Source organism: Moschus berezovskii, chromosome 13 (genome assembly GCF_049115385.1).
Source record: "Moschus berezovskii isolate FMDL1 chromosome 13, NW_MosBer_1.0, whole genome shotgun sequence".
Classification (NCBI taxonomy): Eukaryota; Metazoa; Chordata; class Mammalia; order Artiodactyla; family Moschidae; genus Moschus; species Moschus berezovskii.
Window position 1 is genome coordinate 62836642 of NC_142472.1, and position 18573 is coordinate 62855214.

At 36.7% G+C, this 18573-nt stretch overlaps 1 protein-coding gene across 3 annotated transcripts in view; it reads right to left on the bottom strand.

Moving 5' to 3' along the window:
• Positions 1–18573, bottom strand: part of TRPC4 (transient receptor potential cation channel subfamily C member 4) — a 209905-nt gene that overhangs the window by 103703 nt on the left and 87629 nt on the right. For all 3 annotated transcript variants that reach the window (XM_055426213.2, XM_055426211.2, XM_088842727.1), the window contains one exon: positions 7793–8311. In XM_055426213.2, coding sequence (XP_055282188.1) covers positions 7793–8311 — 519 coding nt within the window. The remainder of the gene's footprint in view (positions 1–7792; positions 8312–18573) is intronic.

Below are 18573 nucleotides of genomic sequence, written 5' to 3' on the forward strand. Positions count from 1 at the left end.
CCATCTGAGCCACACCCCTTGAAGGACCAGAGAGGGTGTAGAATACACAGTGAAATTTTTTAAAGATATTATCAAAAACCTAATGTTTTTAGTTGATGTCTGCAGCAAATGAAAGTTACGTTGAAAAGAGTTGCTTATTCTGTGGACACAATGCATTTTTGTTAGGTGAACAGAAGTGTATACCTCTCTGAAAATAAGTCACTTAGTCATTTCCTTTTTGGATTTATTAAAACAATATCAAGATCCCCTGGAGAAGGTAATGGCAACCCACTCCAGTATTCTTGCCTGGGAAATCCCACAGACAGAGGAGTCTGGTTGGCTACAGTCCATAGGGTCGCAAAGAGTCGGACATGACTTTGTGACTGAACAACAACATCAAATACAAGCTATATTTTATATCTAACTTCAAGTTAAAGCTTGCTATTTTATGTTTTAGAAGATATAAATTTATCACATTCTACTCAATGCTGTTCAAAAGGATGAATTTATACAATGTTGTAGACATATACCATTTCATATTTCATTGTGGAAGAAACAGAAACAATCACTTTCAGATATGAATTAGTGGTTTCATGTCATTAATTAGCTGTAAAGAAACATGGGAATTGAATTCCAAGCTCTAAAAACCTAGTGTTAAATTAAATGCCTAATGACCTGTCATAGTACTGTCTTCCGGGCTCACCAAGTCCTGAACAGGCATTTGCTTCATTCATTATCCAGTGGCAAGTGCTGAAATGTTTGGGCCCCAGGAGTGGGTGGGCAGAAGGGTTAGGAAGCTTTTATCTGTGTTGCCTTTGCATAGCAACAGCAGGTATGTGAACACACTTGGAGGACCAAAATGCAGGGCCCAGAAATTGGTCAGTGAGTGTGCTCCCAAGGACAGAGGAAAAGGAAAGTAAGCTAAAGAAATGCAGCTTTTTATCCCTTTTATTCATACAAGTCTCTTAATTATTTACATCACTCAGTGTAACCTCATGTATTAAAACTCTGCCATATGCCTGGCATTCTTGATAAGTGCTGGTGTGATAAGAGTTCCTGATTCTGTGGTCTAGCAGGCAGCAGTCAGGTTCAAAGGGCATACATAATCAATGCCTAAAATATATTAAAAAATGCAAAGCAGGAGGACAAATTAAAATTGAGTGTGTAATACATAATCTAAGTTACTTTTGAAAGCTTAAAATGGAAGAACTAGAGCATGGACAACCCTAGGCTCTGGCATAATATTTATACATTATGCATTTTTGATGAGACTATTGTTTTAAAATAAATAGTTTAGCATACTGATTATAATAATAGACTGTAATGATAAATTTCAAAAAAATCTTTTAATTTATCATTTATTTTTAGCAGTGTGTATGTGTCAGTTCCAAACTCACAGTTCAAAAGTGCTATGAAACCCATGAGGCCTATATAAATATTCAGTATACATATTAAAACATTTAATTTAAGTCCCCTCGTTTTGCTGCAGGACATACAATAGAGTGGTATATATCATTTCTCTGCATGCACTTAGTTTTTTATACTGAGGTTCCATGAAGGGATAAACAAAAACAATTATAATAACAGTAATAACTAAATGTAACAGTCAGCTACCCTTCCATGGACATATATGCCAGGAAGTATGCCTAAGTCTGGACCTGTATTATCATGCTTCACCTTAACTACTGACCTATGAAGTCGGCAGTATTTTCCCATTTTAAAGGTGAGAAAACAAAAACAAAAGCTAATTGATACAACATCACATACCTGATTAGGCGTGGGAAAGAGAATTATATCCATTTCATAGGCTTCATACTTTTATAGAATTTTTTTTTCAACCATCAGAGATGAGTTACTTGATATCACCAAAAAGATATCTCCAATAGTTTTTAGATGGTCAGAAATTTACCTAAAAGAAGGCATGGCTAGGTATGCACACTCAGATGGAAAGTTTTCATTTCTCTATCATGTGACAGGAGACTATTAATGTTTGACCCCTTCCCCTCCATCATTGCATTTCCTTAGGTTTACTTCCCTTTTTTAAGTAGGATTTTTTTTTTCCTACCTAACTCTTGGATCTTACTTTGCCAATAAACGAAAGCTTTAAGAATCCTGTTAGCAGTGGAATAGACCTTAAGGAGAAAGAAGGATATCAGGATCAGGGCAACCATAATAGGGTGGGTGATGACATAAGAAGGGAGAGATGGGAAGAACTTGAGAGGATGTCTGTGCTATGCCACAGATGCAAGGACTTACTGAAGGTGAATTTCTGCACTTGGGGCTGAGAGAAAGAAAATTCATGAAAGTGAAAGTTGCTTAGTTGTGTCCGACTCTTTGCAACCCCATGGACTATACAGTTCATGGAATTCTCCAGGACAGAATACTGGAGTGGGTAGCCTTTCCTTCCTTCCAGAGCCCTTGGAAAATCTCCAGGGGATCTTCCCAACCCAGGGATCGAACCCAGGTCTCCTGCATTGCAGGCAGATTCTTTACCAGCTGAGCCAAAAGGAGAGTTGCTTCCAAAAGCTGCTCAGGTGCTTCTGATGATGTTACATTTGGCAACCTCTGTCTTCTCTACTTGAGAAAGTCAAGGAAATCTAAAGAAACTTTAATTCATGAGTTAAACCTTGATATATAATTTCAAGTAGTACTTACTCACCTTGACAGCACATTAGAATTATCTGGGTAGTCTTTAAAAAAATACCTCTGCATTTCCAGGGGTTTTAGTGTAACTGTCCTGAGCATTGGGAAAGAAGCAGCAGTTCAGTGTTTAAAAAAACCTCCCAGACAATTTTACCGAGATCCGGCAAAACCCATGAAAATGGGCAAGCAACATGAAACAGGACAGAGGTCTTTCTATGTTAAGAGAGTCCTGGTTGGAAAGGCCCAACGTGGGAAAGCAGTATAATTATGAGTATTTGCATTTGACTGAAATGTGAACTATGAGTAGTGATGGCAAACAATGAAACTAACGATTTAGGCAGAATCCATATAAAGCGAGCTGTGACAGTTTGGACTTTATTTGCAAGAGTGAGAAAGACACTGCAATGCTTTACACAGAGCTCACATGGTCAGATTCATGGTGACCGAATAGAGGGCTTCTCTAAGACAGGGGCTTTCAGAACTATACCTGAAAAACTATCCCTAGATTTACTTTTCCTAAAACACAAAACAAAGACCTTTAGGTGGTGCAGTGGTCAATGGACTGGAGGAGGTAGGACTAAAGGCAAGGTGTTGAATGGAAGAAACCAAAAGTGAAAACAAGTAGGAGGCAAAACAGTACTTGCAATGAAGCAACACTGCTGCCATAGCAAGAGAAACTAATGATGAATTCTGAGTCGAAAACAGGTTAAGGGCATACTTCCAGAGGAAGTGGTTTTTAAGAAGAGATCTGAACACATGAATGTTTCCAAAACAGTTCAAAACAGAGAAGTGAGAAAAAAAAAAAAAAGAGAGGAACGTGGTAATACCTAATCAAATTCAAATAACCCATTCTGTGTTAGCTACGTAAAGCAAACTAAGACAAAGGCATTACCATATTTACTTGGGTGAATGACTCTCAAAGTTATTTCAGCAGAAAAATCTCAGTTATGGAGGGGAACACTGTATGCAATACCCCTTTCCTACTTTTCTCCCCAGAAGTACTCCCTTTGCCATTCTTCCATAATAGTTGTTTGATGTCCATGAGACAATGTCCCGATAGTATGAGACATTTTTTTTCCCTCCAAATTATCCATATTCTGATGTGGAATTTACCAGACACAAGAAAATATGAAAGGTATATTCTAGACATCCTAGACTTGAATAATAGTGAAAAACGAAGAATTAAAAGACAGTCAGTTCCTAACAGAGTTGCACTATATGTCTAACAGACTATACGCCTAACATAGTTGGACTATAAAGAAAGCTGAGCACAGAAGAATTAATGCTTTTGAACTATGGTGTTGGAGAAGACTCTAGAGAGTCTCTTGGACTGCAAGGAGATCCAACCAATCCATCCTAAAGGAAATCAGTCCTGAATGTTCATTGGAAGGACTGATGTTGAAGCTGAAACTCCAATACTTGGGCCACCTGATGCGGAGAGCTGACTCATTTGAAAAGGCCCTGATGCTGGGAAAGATTGAAGGCAGGAGGAGAAGGGGATGACAGAGGATGAGATGGTTGGATGGCATCACTGACTCAATGGACATGAGTTTGAGTAAGCTCCGGGAGTTGGTGATGGACAGAGAGGCCTGGCGTGCTACAGTCCATGGGGTCACAAAGAGTGGGACACGACTGAGTGACTGAACTGAATTGAATGCCTAACAAAGGTCAGCTCTTCTTGCCCGATTTGTAGCAAATGCAAAAGTCTTACACAACTGCTGACTAGCCACCAGAATCAAAGGATCTAAGAGGAGAGAGCCATTGTAAGCCACATAGTCCCAAGGTTCTGATACCACATGCTATAGAAAGCAGCTGATTGATACAAATCTCTTCATATTGCTCCAGGATAGGATAAACAGGTATGAGGCCAGGGCTGTCCCCATGTTGATTTCTCTCCTTCCTCTTTAACAATTCCCTTAATTTCTAAGACAGAACCCAGATTAGTACCAAGTTGAAAGTTAATGTTGCAAAACTGTTGACTTACCTTCAAGAAAAAAGGAAAAGTAAATTTAAAAGAACATAGGCTGTTGACTATATAGAGATTATATATATATATTTCACTTCATATTATATATATATATTTCACTTTATATTATATATATATTTCACTTTAATTTGAAGAGCTATACAGGGGTTGCATTGCAACCTTTTCTTTTTTTTTTAGATTTAAATTTTATTTTATTTATTTTTTTAGTGTTTTATTTTTTTTATTGGAGGTTAATTATTTTGCAATATTATATTGGTTGGTTTTGCCATACATTGAAATAAATCTGCCCCGGGTGTATATGAGTTTCCCTTTTCATACAAAATAATGCATTTGATTGCTTTCCATTATTAACCTGCTGCTGCTAAGTCACTTCAGTCTTGTCCGACTCTGTGTGACCTAAACACTGCAAATTAATCAGGCAAGGAAACATGCAGGGAGCCTTCCAGAACTAAGAGATTTTGAAACTTTATTCAAATGCATTCATACTGAGCATATTGAGATCAATTCATGTGGAGCATCTTTTCTCTATCAGGTACTGAAGCAGGACTGATGAACGAGACAAACGTGTTCCTGACACTGACAGCCTAGAGAACTGAAGTGAAGTGAGGCCGCTCAGCCGTCTACTAGAGAAGGCAAGTAAAATACAGCAGTACAATGCAGCCTAGAATGTGCATAATGAAGGCATTTATCCTAAAGGTTGTATGGAAGAATTGCTTCATGGAATCTCTCTGTGGGAATAGAGAACTGAGTGCGCTTTTAAGAGCGAGTAGGACTCAGCCATGTGAACATTAGTGGGAAGGCAATCCCAAAACATCAGAGATGGGTTAAAGACAAACCTCAAACTTTTGTAGACTGAAACAAGGAGAACTTGTGGTTAACAACGTATAGAGCAATGTGTTGTTGGATTCGATTTGCTAGTATTTTGTGAGGATTTATAGCACAGGGAACTCTACTCAATACTCTGTAATGGCCTATATGGAAAAATACTCTAATAAAAGAATAGATATATGTAATATGTATAACTAATTAACTTTGCTGTACAGCTGAAATTAATACATTATAAATCAACTATGGTGGGCTGCCGTCTCTGGGGTCGCACAGAGTCGGACACGACTGAAGCGACTTAGCAGCAGCAGCAGCAGCATACTCCAATAAAACTTTTTCTCAAAAAAGTTCTTCCTGTTCACTCTATGCCCTTTAAAAAAAAAAGTATAAGGGAAGACATTTATGCTAAAGTAGAGTTTTATTTAACACACATGCTATCACTAGAAAATCTTATCAAGTATTTTCACATCGGTAATTTTTGAATAATTTAGGAGTAAGTTTCATAAAACACAACCTATGATTTCAAAGAATGTATATGAGTGTAAAATCTTATTGTTGATTTTATAATGCTATTATTAGCCATCCAACATTACTTTCTCTTGAAAAACTGTCAACTCTAGGGAAATATACTCTTTGATATTGAATGAGATACTTCAGAACAATTCTGTAATAATTTTGCTTTTTTCCCTCCATTGTTATTTCAAAACTAAAATAGAAAATGCAAATGCAGTCATTTAAAAAATGTATCTTTTGAAAGTTATTACTACTTCTTATTTTCTTATTACATGTTACATATTTTTAGCCTTCCTTCATCCTGCAAAACAATAGAAAATATTTGATAATTTCTAACACTTCTTTCAAGATGTTTGTACTTTTTGTACAAGGTTCTATCACCCTCTAATTCCGTAACTTCACAGAAACAAAAAGTACAAGCATCTTGAAAGAAGTGTTAGAAATTATCAAATATTTTCTATTGTTTTGCTTCTAACATACCTAACCAAGGACTCAATTTGTGGCTCTTTGTTCAATAAACCTTGAAATTGAGTCTTTTCTTAAAATATACAAAAGGATCTAGGCAAAGAAAAAACATCTTTAGTCAAGTGAAGTTTTTCATTAATTTCTTCTAGTTGCATATTAAAATTATTCTAATATCTTAAGAAAAAATAGAATCCTGAGTTCTAAACACAAGACCCTAAAAAAATGAGTTGATGGTATTGACATGGCTCAATCTAGTGCATGTGATTTTAGAGTCAGAGGTAAAACACACAAAAGAAGCCATTTCCTTTGCTGTTGAGGAAAAAGATTGTTAATTACTTTTAAGCTCCATGACAACTGACCAAAGAACTACAGAATAAACTTAAAGAAGCAAATTCAAATATCTTGAACCTTAAGTATTTAGTTAAGTAGCAATAGATAATGCAGCCAGGGCTAATGTAGAATATTTAGGGCCAACTCAAAAAAAATTAAATACATTTTTTTCAGAAGCTTCTTTTTCTTTTTCATCTTATATATGTAGTTTCCCAATATTTTTGTTCTAGAATAATTACTATAATTCACCAATGAAAAGAAAACCAATATATTTTGGAGGTAGAAGTAAACAAATTTTTGAGAACTTACTCAAAATCAGTGATAGAAGCAAAAAACAATTATGCTAGGCAATAAGTATAATAGATCTGAATTTTCCTCATTTAATATTCAAATCCATAGAAATCTAATGAACACTGTATTACTCTCCTGCCACTGACTTCTTTAACCTCTCATTCCTGACAAAAAAAGAACACTAAGCCATACGTGAGAGACGTTTTAGAACTTCCACTTGCTGTTGGACTAAAAGCTTTCTTTTATTAATAATTTCTAATAGTGTATTTTTATTAATATCACACCTTATAATTTACTCAGAGCATTCATACACTCATTTTATACTTCCTTCAAATCTGTGAGAAAAATATTTTATATGTATAAAGAAGTATACATATAATCAAGGATAAATATTAAGTCCATTAAGCAGATGAGAAAACCGAAGCTCAAAGAAATCTGTGTGACCCTCTAAAGGAACAAGACTTATAAATGGCAGAATCAGAACTCTTCATACAGAGAGTCTAAAATTCATTAGTTTTACCATTTTCACCCGAGTAAATGTGTATATTTTAATACAGATGTCAAAAAACATCACCAATTATTAAACCACTTACTGCCACTCCTAAATGTGTTTCATAATCAGTAATCTGGCCAACATTTCTTCCACTTAAGTTAAATAGAAAATGCTTTAAAATCCCAGCCTAATTTTGGAGTACCAGCTTTTCCCCCCTATGATTAAGGTCTGTGGCATTTTGATGGACAAAGTCTAGCAACACTCACCTCTTTCTGACGGTACTTAATGGCTAATTTGAGTCTCGCGAGATCATTTCCACTTTGTTCTTCCAGGAGACTGTTGTCATCGCGGTAATTAAGAATGATTTCCAGCTCTCGGGAACTTCTTGTCTGATCCAGTAGGTCCTTAGCAAATTGTTTGCACTGTCGAGACAGCTCCTCATACTCTGACTTGAATTCATTTTCCACCTTACTCAGTTCCTGGAGCTCCCAACTCAACTGAAAGGCTGTGAGAAAAGGGTCTTCACTGGACAGGGCAATGAGAGAGGGGCTGGCCAGGGCCTTGTAGATGTTGAGTCTGGAGCGAGAGTGGCGGAGACTGTCCACATCTGAGCTAGACACGCATTCAACGCAGTTACAGCGGACCTCGTGGGGTCTCGGCACTGAGACGCCTTTCTGAACCAAAAGTTTTATTATCTCATAATTATTTGTATGGGCTGCCAAAATGATGGGCGTAATGTCTGGAGTGAATTCAGAGAACTGCTTATCAAGGAGTATGGGAGGCACCTAGAAAGAAGAAGAAAGCAGAGGTCAGGAGGAGCTCATTTGCTCAAGCCCGTGATTTAAGACAACATGCTACAGCAATGTTAAACAAGATTCATACATCTCTAGCCAGGTTTTTTTATTTTTTTTCCTTCCATGACAGATGCGGCTTTTTCCCCTCCAAAGACAGGAAAAATGAGATTAAGAAAAAAAAAAAAACTGCAATAAATGACACGATATTCTTTGTTTTATCTGAATTGTGACATTTTATGAAATCTTAAACTCAATGCCTATGAAAACCCTTGGTAAAAGTCTTTCTTGCTCTTAACTTCTTTTCTAACTGCCAATCTTTATTTTTCTTTCCCAGTGATGTGGCCTACCTAAATAATAAGAAAGACACTGAAAAATAGTTAATGATTTGTTTTAAACCCCAGATTTTCCTCTGCAGTACAAGTTTTTGAATTCCTCACTCAGGTTTTGGGCTTGTTTGTGTTTTATCTTCTGCAGCCCTAAGACCCAACCTATGATTAAAGGTGGCAGCCGAACATAAGAGGGGTATCCTCTCAGCTTTCTCTTTTCATATATCCTTTACAGTGTATCTTCCAGATGACAAGAGATGTTCCCTTGCTAACATTGTTGTTTATTAGAAAAAAATGCTTCCCAATGAATCAGGTCACCAGTGCACTTACAATTTCCTTTGTGTTATTCTCTAGGAATGGTGAAGACAAAAAAAATTTTATAGGCACTATTTAATAGGCCTAAAGCTCTTGAGAGTTCCATGGACTGCCAAGAGATCAAAGTAGTCAATCCTAAAGGAAATCAGCCTCAAATATTCGTTGGAATGAGTGATGTTGAAGCTGAAGCTCCACTACTTTGGCCACCTGATGCTAAGAGCAGACTCATTGGAAAAGAACCTGATGTTGGGAAAGATGGAGGTCAGGAGGAGAAGGGGATGACAGAGGATGAGATGGATGGATGGCATCACCAACTCAAAGGACATGAGTCTGAGCAAACTCTGGGAGATAGTGAAGGTCAAGGAAGCCTGGCATGCTGCAGTCCATGGGGTTGCAAAAAGTCAGATTCAACTTAGCAACTTAACAGCAAGAACACTTACTCTCACTATTCATTATTCATATTTTTATAGACATGCTCTCTTGGTGAGTAAGCTGGTATCCTGCTGTTAGAACCAGGCCCATCTGTCTGACACCCAGACCTGTATGTATTGCACTACACCCTGCTGCTTGACAAATTTTTGGTTTAATATTTCTTCCTGCTGCCACAAAGTCATAAAGGCCTCTGTGAAAATAAGTGCTACATAAGGACAAGTTAAACAGGCTGAGAAGAAAAAGTGATGACATAAAAAAGCATTAAAATGGGATATTGGTCAAATATGATGGAAACCACAAAAGGATAAAAAGAAGACAATTGAGAGACAAATGAAAGTCATATGCAGCTTGAGTTGCACTACTTTTAAGTAATCTTTACAAGAGAATAATTAAACTCATATGCTTTTAATTCATCTGGCCATTTTGGATATCTGTTTATTTCATAAGATACACACTCTATGTATGTGTGTGTGTGTATAAACATATTCAGTATTTAATTTTTTAGAAGACAACTTAAATATATCTCCCACTTCACCCTTTAATTTTCCTTAAGAAAAAAAACACTGAGAGGAAGCTTTGGTCAAGAATGGAATAAAACAGCAAAAAAAAAAAAAAACCAAACCAAAAAACACCCACCTCAAATCACTGCTGCTTCTAAAAAAAAACATACTTTCACCAGTTATATTCAAGCAAAACACACACACAAAAATATATATATATATAGTCTGCTGGGACTCTGATCACGCAGCCCAGCAGGCACACATGATTGTTTATCCAGGTCCCAGAAGGTAAGCATTGCATTGAAACTAGCAATAAAACAAAAACACTTAAATGATTGCCTATTATTGAGTGCTAATTATGCACCTACATCGGTTATTACATGGTGTTTGATAATTGAGGGCTTTCTTATTCTGTCATCACTTCTGAGTTTGCTTACTTGCATTCTTTTATATGTATAATTTGGTCCTCTTCTTTTAATTACTGAGTATTATTCATGGGCCCGTGGATTTTTCTTTTATTCAATATATTTTGATTCATTGAAATCATTATTAATTTTGAACTTGTTTGTGAGGTATAGCATACATTAGATTCTTGGGTTGGGAGATCCCCTGGAGAAGCGAAAGGCCACCCACTCCAGTATTCTGGCCTACAGTCCATGGAGTTGCAAAGAGTCAGACATAACGGAGTGACTTTCACTTTCAAACAGTAAAATGCACAGTGGTGCTGGAGAAGACTCTTGAGAGTCCCTTGTACTGCAAGGAGATCCAACCAGTCCATTCTAAAGGAGATCAGTCCTGGGTGTTCATTGGAAGGACTGATGCTAAAGCTGAAACTCCAATACTTTGGCCACCTCATGCGACGAGTTGACTCACTGGAAAAGAGTCTGATGATGGGAGGGATTGGGGGCAGGAGGAGAAGGGGCCGACAGAAAATGAGATGGCTGGATGGCATCACCGACTCTGTGGACATGAGTTTGAGTGAACTCTGGGAGTTGGTGATGGACAGGGAGGCCTGGGGTGCTGTGATTCATGGGGTCGTGGAGAGTCGGACACAACTGAGCGACTGAACTGAACTGAATAGCTTGATACCTTTTTAAAATGTGAGCATGCTTGTGCGACATAACGCAGACAAAAACCTGGAAGAGTGTCCGCATCCCAAGAACCTGCCTCTTGTCCTTTCTCAGTCATTCCATTCCACAATCACAAATCTAACTGCTATCACCACAGATACTTCCACACACTTTTAAACTTTATATAAACAGATCAAAGTGTGTACTTTTTATGCTTAACTTTCTCTGTCAGTAGCAGTCATCTTTGTTATGGCAATTCAGCATAAGATTTTGATTTTTGAAAATGACACAACTTATTTATCAATCTATTTTTTATGATATCTGTGTGGTTTCCAGTCTATGGCTATTAAGAATATGGTTCCTTTGCACAATTTTGTCCGTGTCTGTTGGTCTTGTACCTAGGAATGGAATTTCTGGATCGAATAATATTCTTAAACAGTGATACCAACTTTCATGCCCACTGTAAATTATACTTGGTATTGCTAGTCCCTTATCACTCTATCCATCTACTTATTTATGGCATTCAACATTTTAAGCAATAATTTTGAATTGTTTTACTTATTATCAGGGTTGTATATTGAATTTGTCTAAGGCCTGAAAGCTTCTATGGAAATAATCATGTAATTATTCTCCTTAGTCCTAAAAGTATGGTTGCGCATACACACAAATGCACACACCTACACACACACACACAAGGAGTATAATATTATGCAAGTGATCTTTGCATAAATATTTAATAAATTCCCCAAAGAGAGTATAAATAAAGCAATAGGGAAATTAATTTACAGAAGACATTATTTTTACTAGGTAGAATTAGAAAAAGATTTTAGAGGGAATTTATACTTAAGATGGGTTGGAACTAGCGACATAGAAAAGTTACCAGAAAATGATAACAAGTAACAAATATAAGAAAAATGGATTCATAGCAAATTGTTTAGAATATGGGATAAACCACATAGAGATAAATAACTGTAAAATGCCTGAATGCAGATTAGGGCAACATGAGGGAAGGTTTTAGAATAGCCATTGAGGGAGTCACAGAAGAATTTAACCAGGAGAATAATGGCGTAATTCCTACATGCTAATATCACTGTAGCATATTTTGATTATCAGATTGAAAAGTAGAATGGCTGGAGGTAGATGGGGCAGCCTGGTAACCAGTGCAGTCTAAGCTAGAGCTGCAGTAATGAAAAAGAAAGACTGTGATCATGACCATGATGCAGGAGAGAGAGACAGACAGAGAGGAAATGTATGTGTGGAGCAGGAGCAATTCAAAGCAAAGGTATCAGAGGACAAGGGAGTTCTAGTCCAGATGCCCTGACATGTCTTTCAGTTCGGGTTTCGGTTTCAAAAATGTCTACTTATCTCGGAAGGAAAACTAGTCATAAACTAAACTAAACAAGTCGGAGTTCCATTACAGAATGGCAGTATTCTAATGGCATATTTGCAAACTCTAGGACTGAAAAGGGATTTTCAGAGAAGCCTTTAATCAAATAAGGGCCAATGACCCTTCTCCTCTCTTTTGCCCACTAGCTGGCCAAGAATAAAAGTTAATGAAAGGCCACTTCTTACTGACTTCATAGGAAAGATGAGAGTACCATCTCAAAGGACCTTGGAAGATGGTGACATTGGAGCAGAGAAGAGGGCAGTGAAGAGATGCCTGTTTGCTGAGCTCCAGCAGCAGAGATGATTATCAGTTGATTAGCAACTTTACTATTTACCTGATACTCAGAAATTTAAGGGTTTCCCAGGTGGCTCAGTGGTAAAGAATCTGCCTGCCAATGCAGGAGACGCGGGTTTGATTCCTGAGTTGGGAAGATACCCTGGAGAAGGAAATAGTAACTCATCCCAGTATTCTTGCCTGAAAAATCCCATGAACAGAGGATCCTGGCAGGCTACAGTCCCTGGGGTTGTAAGAGTCGGACGTGTCTTTGCGATTAAACAACAGAAATTTAAAGAAGTCTAAAACATAAGGCATTGGAACTCAGAAACATTTAGAAAAAGGAGAAAATGGCTTCTCCTTCTTTCATGGTTCACTCCCAAGTCTATTTTCTGTCCTTATCCTGTGCTTTGCTTTATTCAGTATCTTCAGTATGCAACTCTCCCTCTTTCTTTTTGGGCTTCCAATGTCATAGGTGAAAAGCAGATTTTCTAACAGGAAAATAAATAGTTCACTATATGTGCTCAGGGGCTATTACCTAAAAATTACTTTGATAGGAATATAATTTTTTTCCTCCAAATTTGACATATTTAAGGACAGAAATGAACATCACAAGAACAACCATGTAGAGAAAAATTACACTATGCTTGACTTATTTTAGTCAAAATAAACTCTACAGACACAAAAGCATTACACCCATGCAAACATACATGTATGAAAATATACTGATGTTACTTATAAGCAACATACTCTCCCATTTAACGAATTTCAACTGATTGAATTATATTGTTGACACAGAAATCTACAACTAAGAAGAAGAGGCAATTAAAAGAGGATCTGGAAACCAAACTCATATCTCTGTTTATTACACTGTATAGCTGGAATTTTGCTTTGGCCTTTTTCATGTCACATAGTTTTCAGAATGACTGACCTACACATAAGCTAAATAACACACATTAATGCTCAAATGGTAAAGAATGTGCCTGCAATGCAGTACCTTAGGTTTGATCCCTAAGTCAGAAAGATCTCCTGGAGAAGGGAATGGCAACTCACTCCAATATTCTTGCTTGGAGAATCCTATGGACAGAGGGGGCTGGCGGCTACAGTCCATGGGGTTACAAAGAGTCAGACATGATCGAGTGATTAACAATCAGCTTAACTGATTAACTATTAACACATAAACTGATAGCTTTCCTCAAATTCAACCCAATGCTTTTCATTGAAGTGACTTGGCACCAGTCTGAGGCATATACTTTAAAATCTAGAGTGTGACATTTTACCCAAATATAGAAATGTCTCTTTGTCACTAACATATACATTTTGGAACTATTAATACTGAAGTATACATTTCTAGAGAAAAATTCATCCTGGAGTGACATTCATCCAGCTTGAGAATTCATTCCCTTACATTCAGCATTCATTAAACTGGGCTGTATAAACAGAGTAGAAGAAATGTTCTTATATAATATAATAGTAATTGGTATATCCTCAATTATTAAGACCAAATAGACCAATATTCTAATCAGGCTTTACTATGGATTAGTTATATTATCTTGTGAAAGTCCTTTAATATCTCTGTTATATGAAAGAGGTCATTGCTGTAACATGAAATTTCTATGATTCAAAAACCTTTTATGTACCCTTATTGATAGTTAAATAATTGAAATTTTATGAGAACTTTTTCAAGTACCTCAACAAAAATTTGTTGGAATCTTTAGCTTAATCTTTCTTTTAGCTTTAATGTTTTTATCTAATGTACTGAAACCTATATTTTTTTTAAACTCAGACTTATGAATATCAAATTTATCTCAATCACCCAGACAGACCTTCTAATTCAAACCAACATAAGGAAGTTTCAACTTAGAGTTATATTTTAAAAACTAATTAAACATAATTTATTTAGAACTTGAGAAATTTTCATAAACATGCGCATATGCATATACATATACACTCAAACATGAACTTGCACAAAAATCAAGTGGTTGCTATATGAATGAAGTTGATGCCAAAGCCTTTGACTGTGTGGATCACAACAAACCATGGAAAATTCTTAAAGAGATGGGAATACCAGACCACCTGACCTTCCTTTTGAGAAATCATATGCAGGTCAGGAAGCAACAGTTAGAACTGGACATGGAACAACAGACTGATTCCAAATAGGAAAGGGAGTATGTCAAGGCTGTATATTGTCACCCTGCTTATTCAACTTATATGCAGAGTACATCATGAGAAACTCTGGGCTGGAGGAAGCACAAGCTGGAATCAAGATTGCCGGGAGAAATATCAATAACCTCAGATATGCAGATGACAACACCCTTATGGCAGGAAGCACAGAACTAAAGAGCCTTTTGATGAAAGTGAAAGAGGAGAGTGAAAAAATTGGCTTAAAACTCGACATTCAGAAAACTAAGATCACGGCATCCATCCCATCAGTTCATGGCAAATAGATGGGGAATCAATGGAAACAGTGACAGACTTTATTTTGGGGGCTCCAAAATCCCTGCAGATGGTGATTGCGGCCATGAAATTAAAAGACACTTGCTCCTTGGAAGAAAAGTTATGACCAACCTGGATAGCATATTAAAAAGCAAAAACATTACTTTGCCAACAAAGGTTCATCTAGTCAAAGCTATGGTTTTTCCAGTAGTCATGTATGGATGTGAGAGTTGGACTATAGAGAAAACTGACCGCCGAAAAATTGATGCTTTTGAACTGTGGTGTTGGAGAAGACTCTTGAGAGTCCCTTGGCCTGCAAGGAGATCAAACCAGTCCATTCTAGAGGAAATCAGTCCTGAATATTCATTGGAAGGACTGATGCTGAAGCTGAAACTCCAATACTTTGGCCACCTGATGTGAAGAACTGACTCACTGGAAAAGATCCTGATGCTGGGAAAGATTGAAAGTGGGAGGAGAAGGGGACAACAGGGGATGAGATGGTTGGATAGCATCACCGACTCAATGGTCATGAGTCTGAGTAAAGTCAGAGTTGGTGATGGACACGGAAGCCTGGCCTGCTTCAGTCCATGGGTTGCAAACTGAGCTACTGAACTGAAGATAATAAAGTTAAGATGTAAGATACCTTATATATCTTATATGTAAAAAAAAAAACCATGTTTTTCTCTATATTTGAAATACAGTTATAAACAAAACTGATTAAATATAGAATGAAAAATTAGCTATTATAAATTGTGGCAAAATATACTGTACTTATGAAAATATTAAAGAAAAAAAAATAAAATATATAAGAAACAATAAAACATCACACAGCATAAAATAAGATCCAAAATATGATGAAAATATTATGTTCTGAATAGGAAGACCTAATATCTTAATTGTGTCAATTGTCTCAAAATAAATATGTGCATTTTGTTAAGGGCCTTCCCTGGTAGCTCAGTTGGTAAAGAATCTGACTGCGGAGCAGGAGATCTGAGTTCAATCCCTGGATCAGGAAGATCCCCTGGAGAAGGAAGTGGCAACTCACTCCAGTATTCTTGCCCGGAAAATCCTATGGGCTACAGTTCATGGGGTCGCAAGAGTCAGACACTACTTAGCAACTAAACACTATCATTTTGTTCAGAATCTTTTTTATTTATAACTTGATAAAACTATTTTATTAGTTAATAAGGAGGAATATATATCCAAGAATTTCAAAAATTATGAAAGGAAGACCATGATCCAAGAATACAGCAAAAACTACAGATCAGTTGAATAGCTTTTTAACCATTATTACTTCTTAGTATATATGGAGAAGGAAATGGCTACCCCTTCCAGTATTCTTGTCTGGGAAATCCCATGGACAGAGGAGCCTGGAGGGCTACAGTCCATGGGGTCATAAAGAGTCAGAAACGACTTAGCAACTAAACCACCACTACCACTTGTTATATATGGGAACTTGTTATGTGGAAAAGTAAAATTTCTATTCAATTGGAAAAAGTGGTTCATTTATTATATGGCTCTGAAACCATTTTCTATCCACAAAAAACAAAATTAGTCCCTATCTCATTTCATAACAATAAATTTGAGATGGGAAAAATATTTAAATATATAAAGAAAAAGCAACAAAGAAAAGAATTTCAAAAACTAGTTGTATAGCCAAAGGGTTGGGGAGAACTCTTAAACCAAGACTGCAAACTGAGAATGAAGAGCTACATATTTTATTTTACATTTCTCAAGTAGACTAACCAAAGATTTTCACAGAAGAAAATCAAAACAAAACAAATTAGCGAACATAACAAAATAGAAACAGACTCATAGACACAGAGAGTATGAACAAGTAGTTGCCAGAGGGAAAAGGGTCAGGGAAAGAGAGAAATCGGTGAGGGAAATTATGAAGCACAAAATTCCTGTTAAAAAATAAAAAAGTCACAGAAATGAAATTTACAGTATGGGAAATACCGTCAATAATAATGTAATATCTTTGTATGGTGACAGATGGTAAATAGACTTATCATGATCATCATTTTATACTGCTAGAAATATTGAATCACTATGTTGTACACCAAGAACTCATGTAATGTTGTTGGTCAATTACACTCAAACAAAAAACAACAATGAATCTATAGAAAAAAAGATCAGATTTGTGCTTATCAGAGGTAGGGGTTGGGGCTTCCCTGGTGGCTCAGACGGGAAAGAATCTGCTTGCAATGGGGGGGCCTGGGTTTCACCCCTGAGTTGGGAAGATCCCCTGGAGAAGGAAATGGCAACCCACTCCAGTATTCTTGCCTGGGAAGTCCCATGGACACTGGCGCCTGGCAGGCTACAGTTCATGGGGTTGCAAAGATTTGGACACGACTGAATGACTAAGCACAGAGGTAGGGGTTGTAGGGATCAGGGAAGTTGATGAAGGCAGTCAGAAGGTATAAACTTGCAGTTATAAGATAAATAAGTACTAGGGATGTAAAGTACATGATAATATAATTATCACTGTTGCATGTTTTTAAGAGAGTAAATCTTGAGATCTCAGCACAAGGAAACTATTTTCTTCTTTTATTTTGTGTCTATATGACACGATGGATGTTGTTAAATTTATGGTGATCATTTCATGATGTATATAAGTCAAACCATTATGCTGTACACCTTGAATCTATACTGTGCTGTATGTCAATTTTATCTGAGTAAGACTAGAAGATCAGAAACATTGGATAATCTTTCTCATTAATAAGGAAAGGAAATATAAAAGAATAATGAACTACAATTATTTTGCCGAAGTTAGGGAGCTGAGGATACTGGTGCCCACATTCTTCAAAAGCAAGAGGAATGCAAATTTTAACAGCCTTGTTTGAAAGAATCTGGCACTTACATAAATTCTAAGAACCACACTCTTAGTTCGGGAATCCTTCCTACAGAAAATCAGGCACCTTGAGACTATGTGTTTATTTCATCATTGTCATGATAGAAATCTGGATAGCACCTGGGAATGTTTTTTCAAAAAAGAAAGGCTGAACAAATTATAGACTAACTCTTCATGAAATATTAAGATGCTACTGAATGTCTGAACTTGAATGAATGCTGTATGTATCAGTCTGGAGAGATGGACCATAGTTCTTTACAAAAAGGCTCCTGATTTTAGATTCTTTAAATATTAGTTAACTTTATATCAGACACTGTCCTTGGTATTACCTAATTATACCTTAATGAGTTTATTTGAAAAGCAAAGACCTCTATAATCACATCCAACCCTGATTATTAAAATATACTTTGTACTCCACCCTGGCAGGGATCCCATGGCCCAATCATTTCAGCGTCAAACTTTCCATTCATAACTTTCCTGTTAGTGTCTGCCTCTTTCCTCCCACTGGCCAAATTCTACCAAATTTTCAGAATGCAACTCAAACCTTATCATTTTTATGATGCCCTTTAGTAAAAATAAACTGTCATTAACCTGAAATTTTTAATTTAAATTCAGGCAGGAGAAACAGGAGGTATTCTTATTAGCTTTTTACAAGAAGAG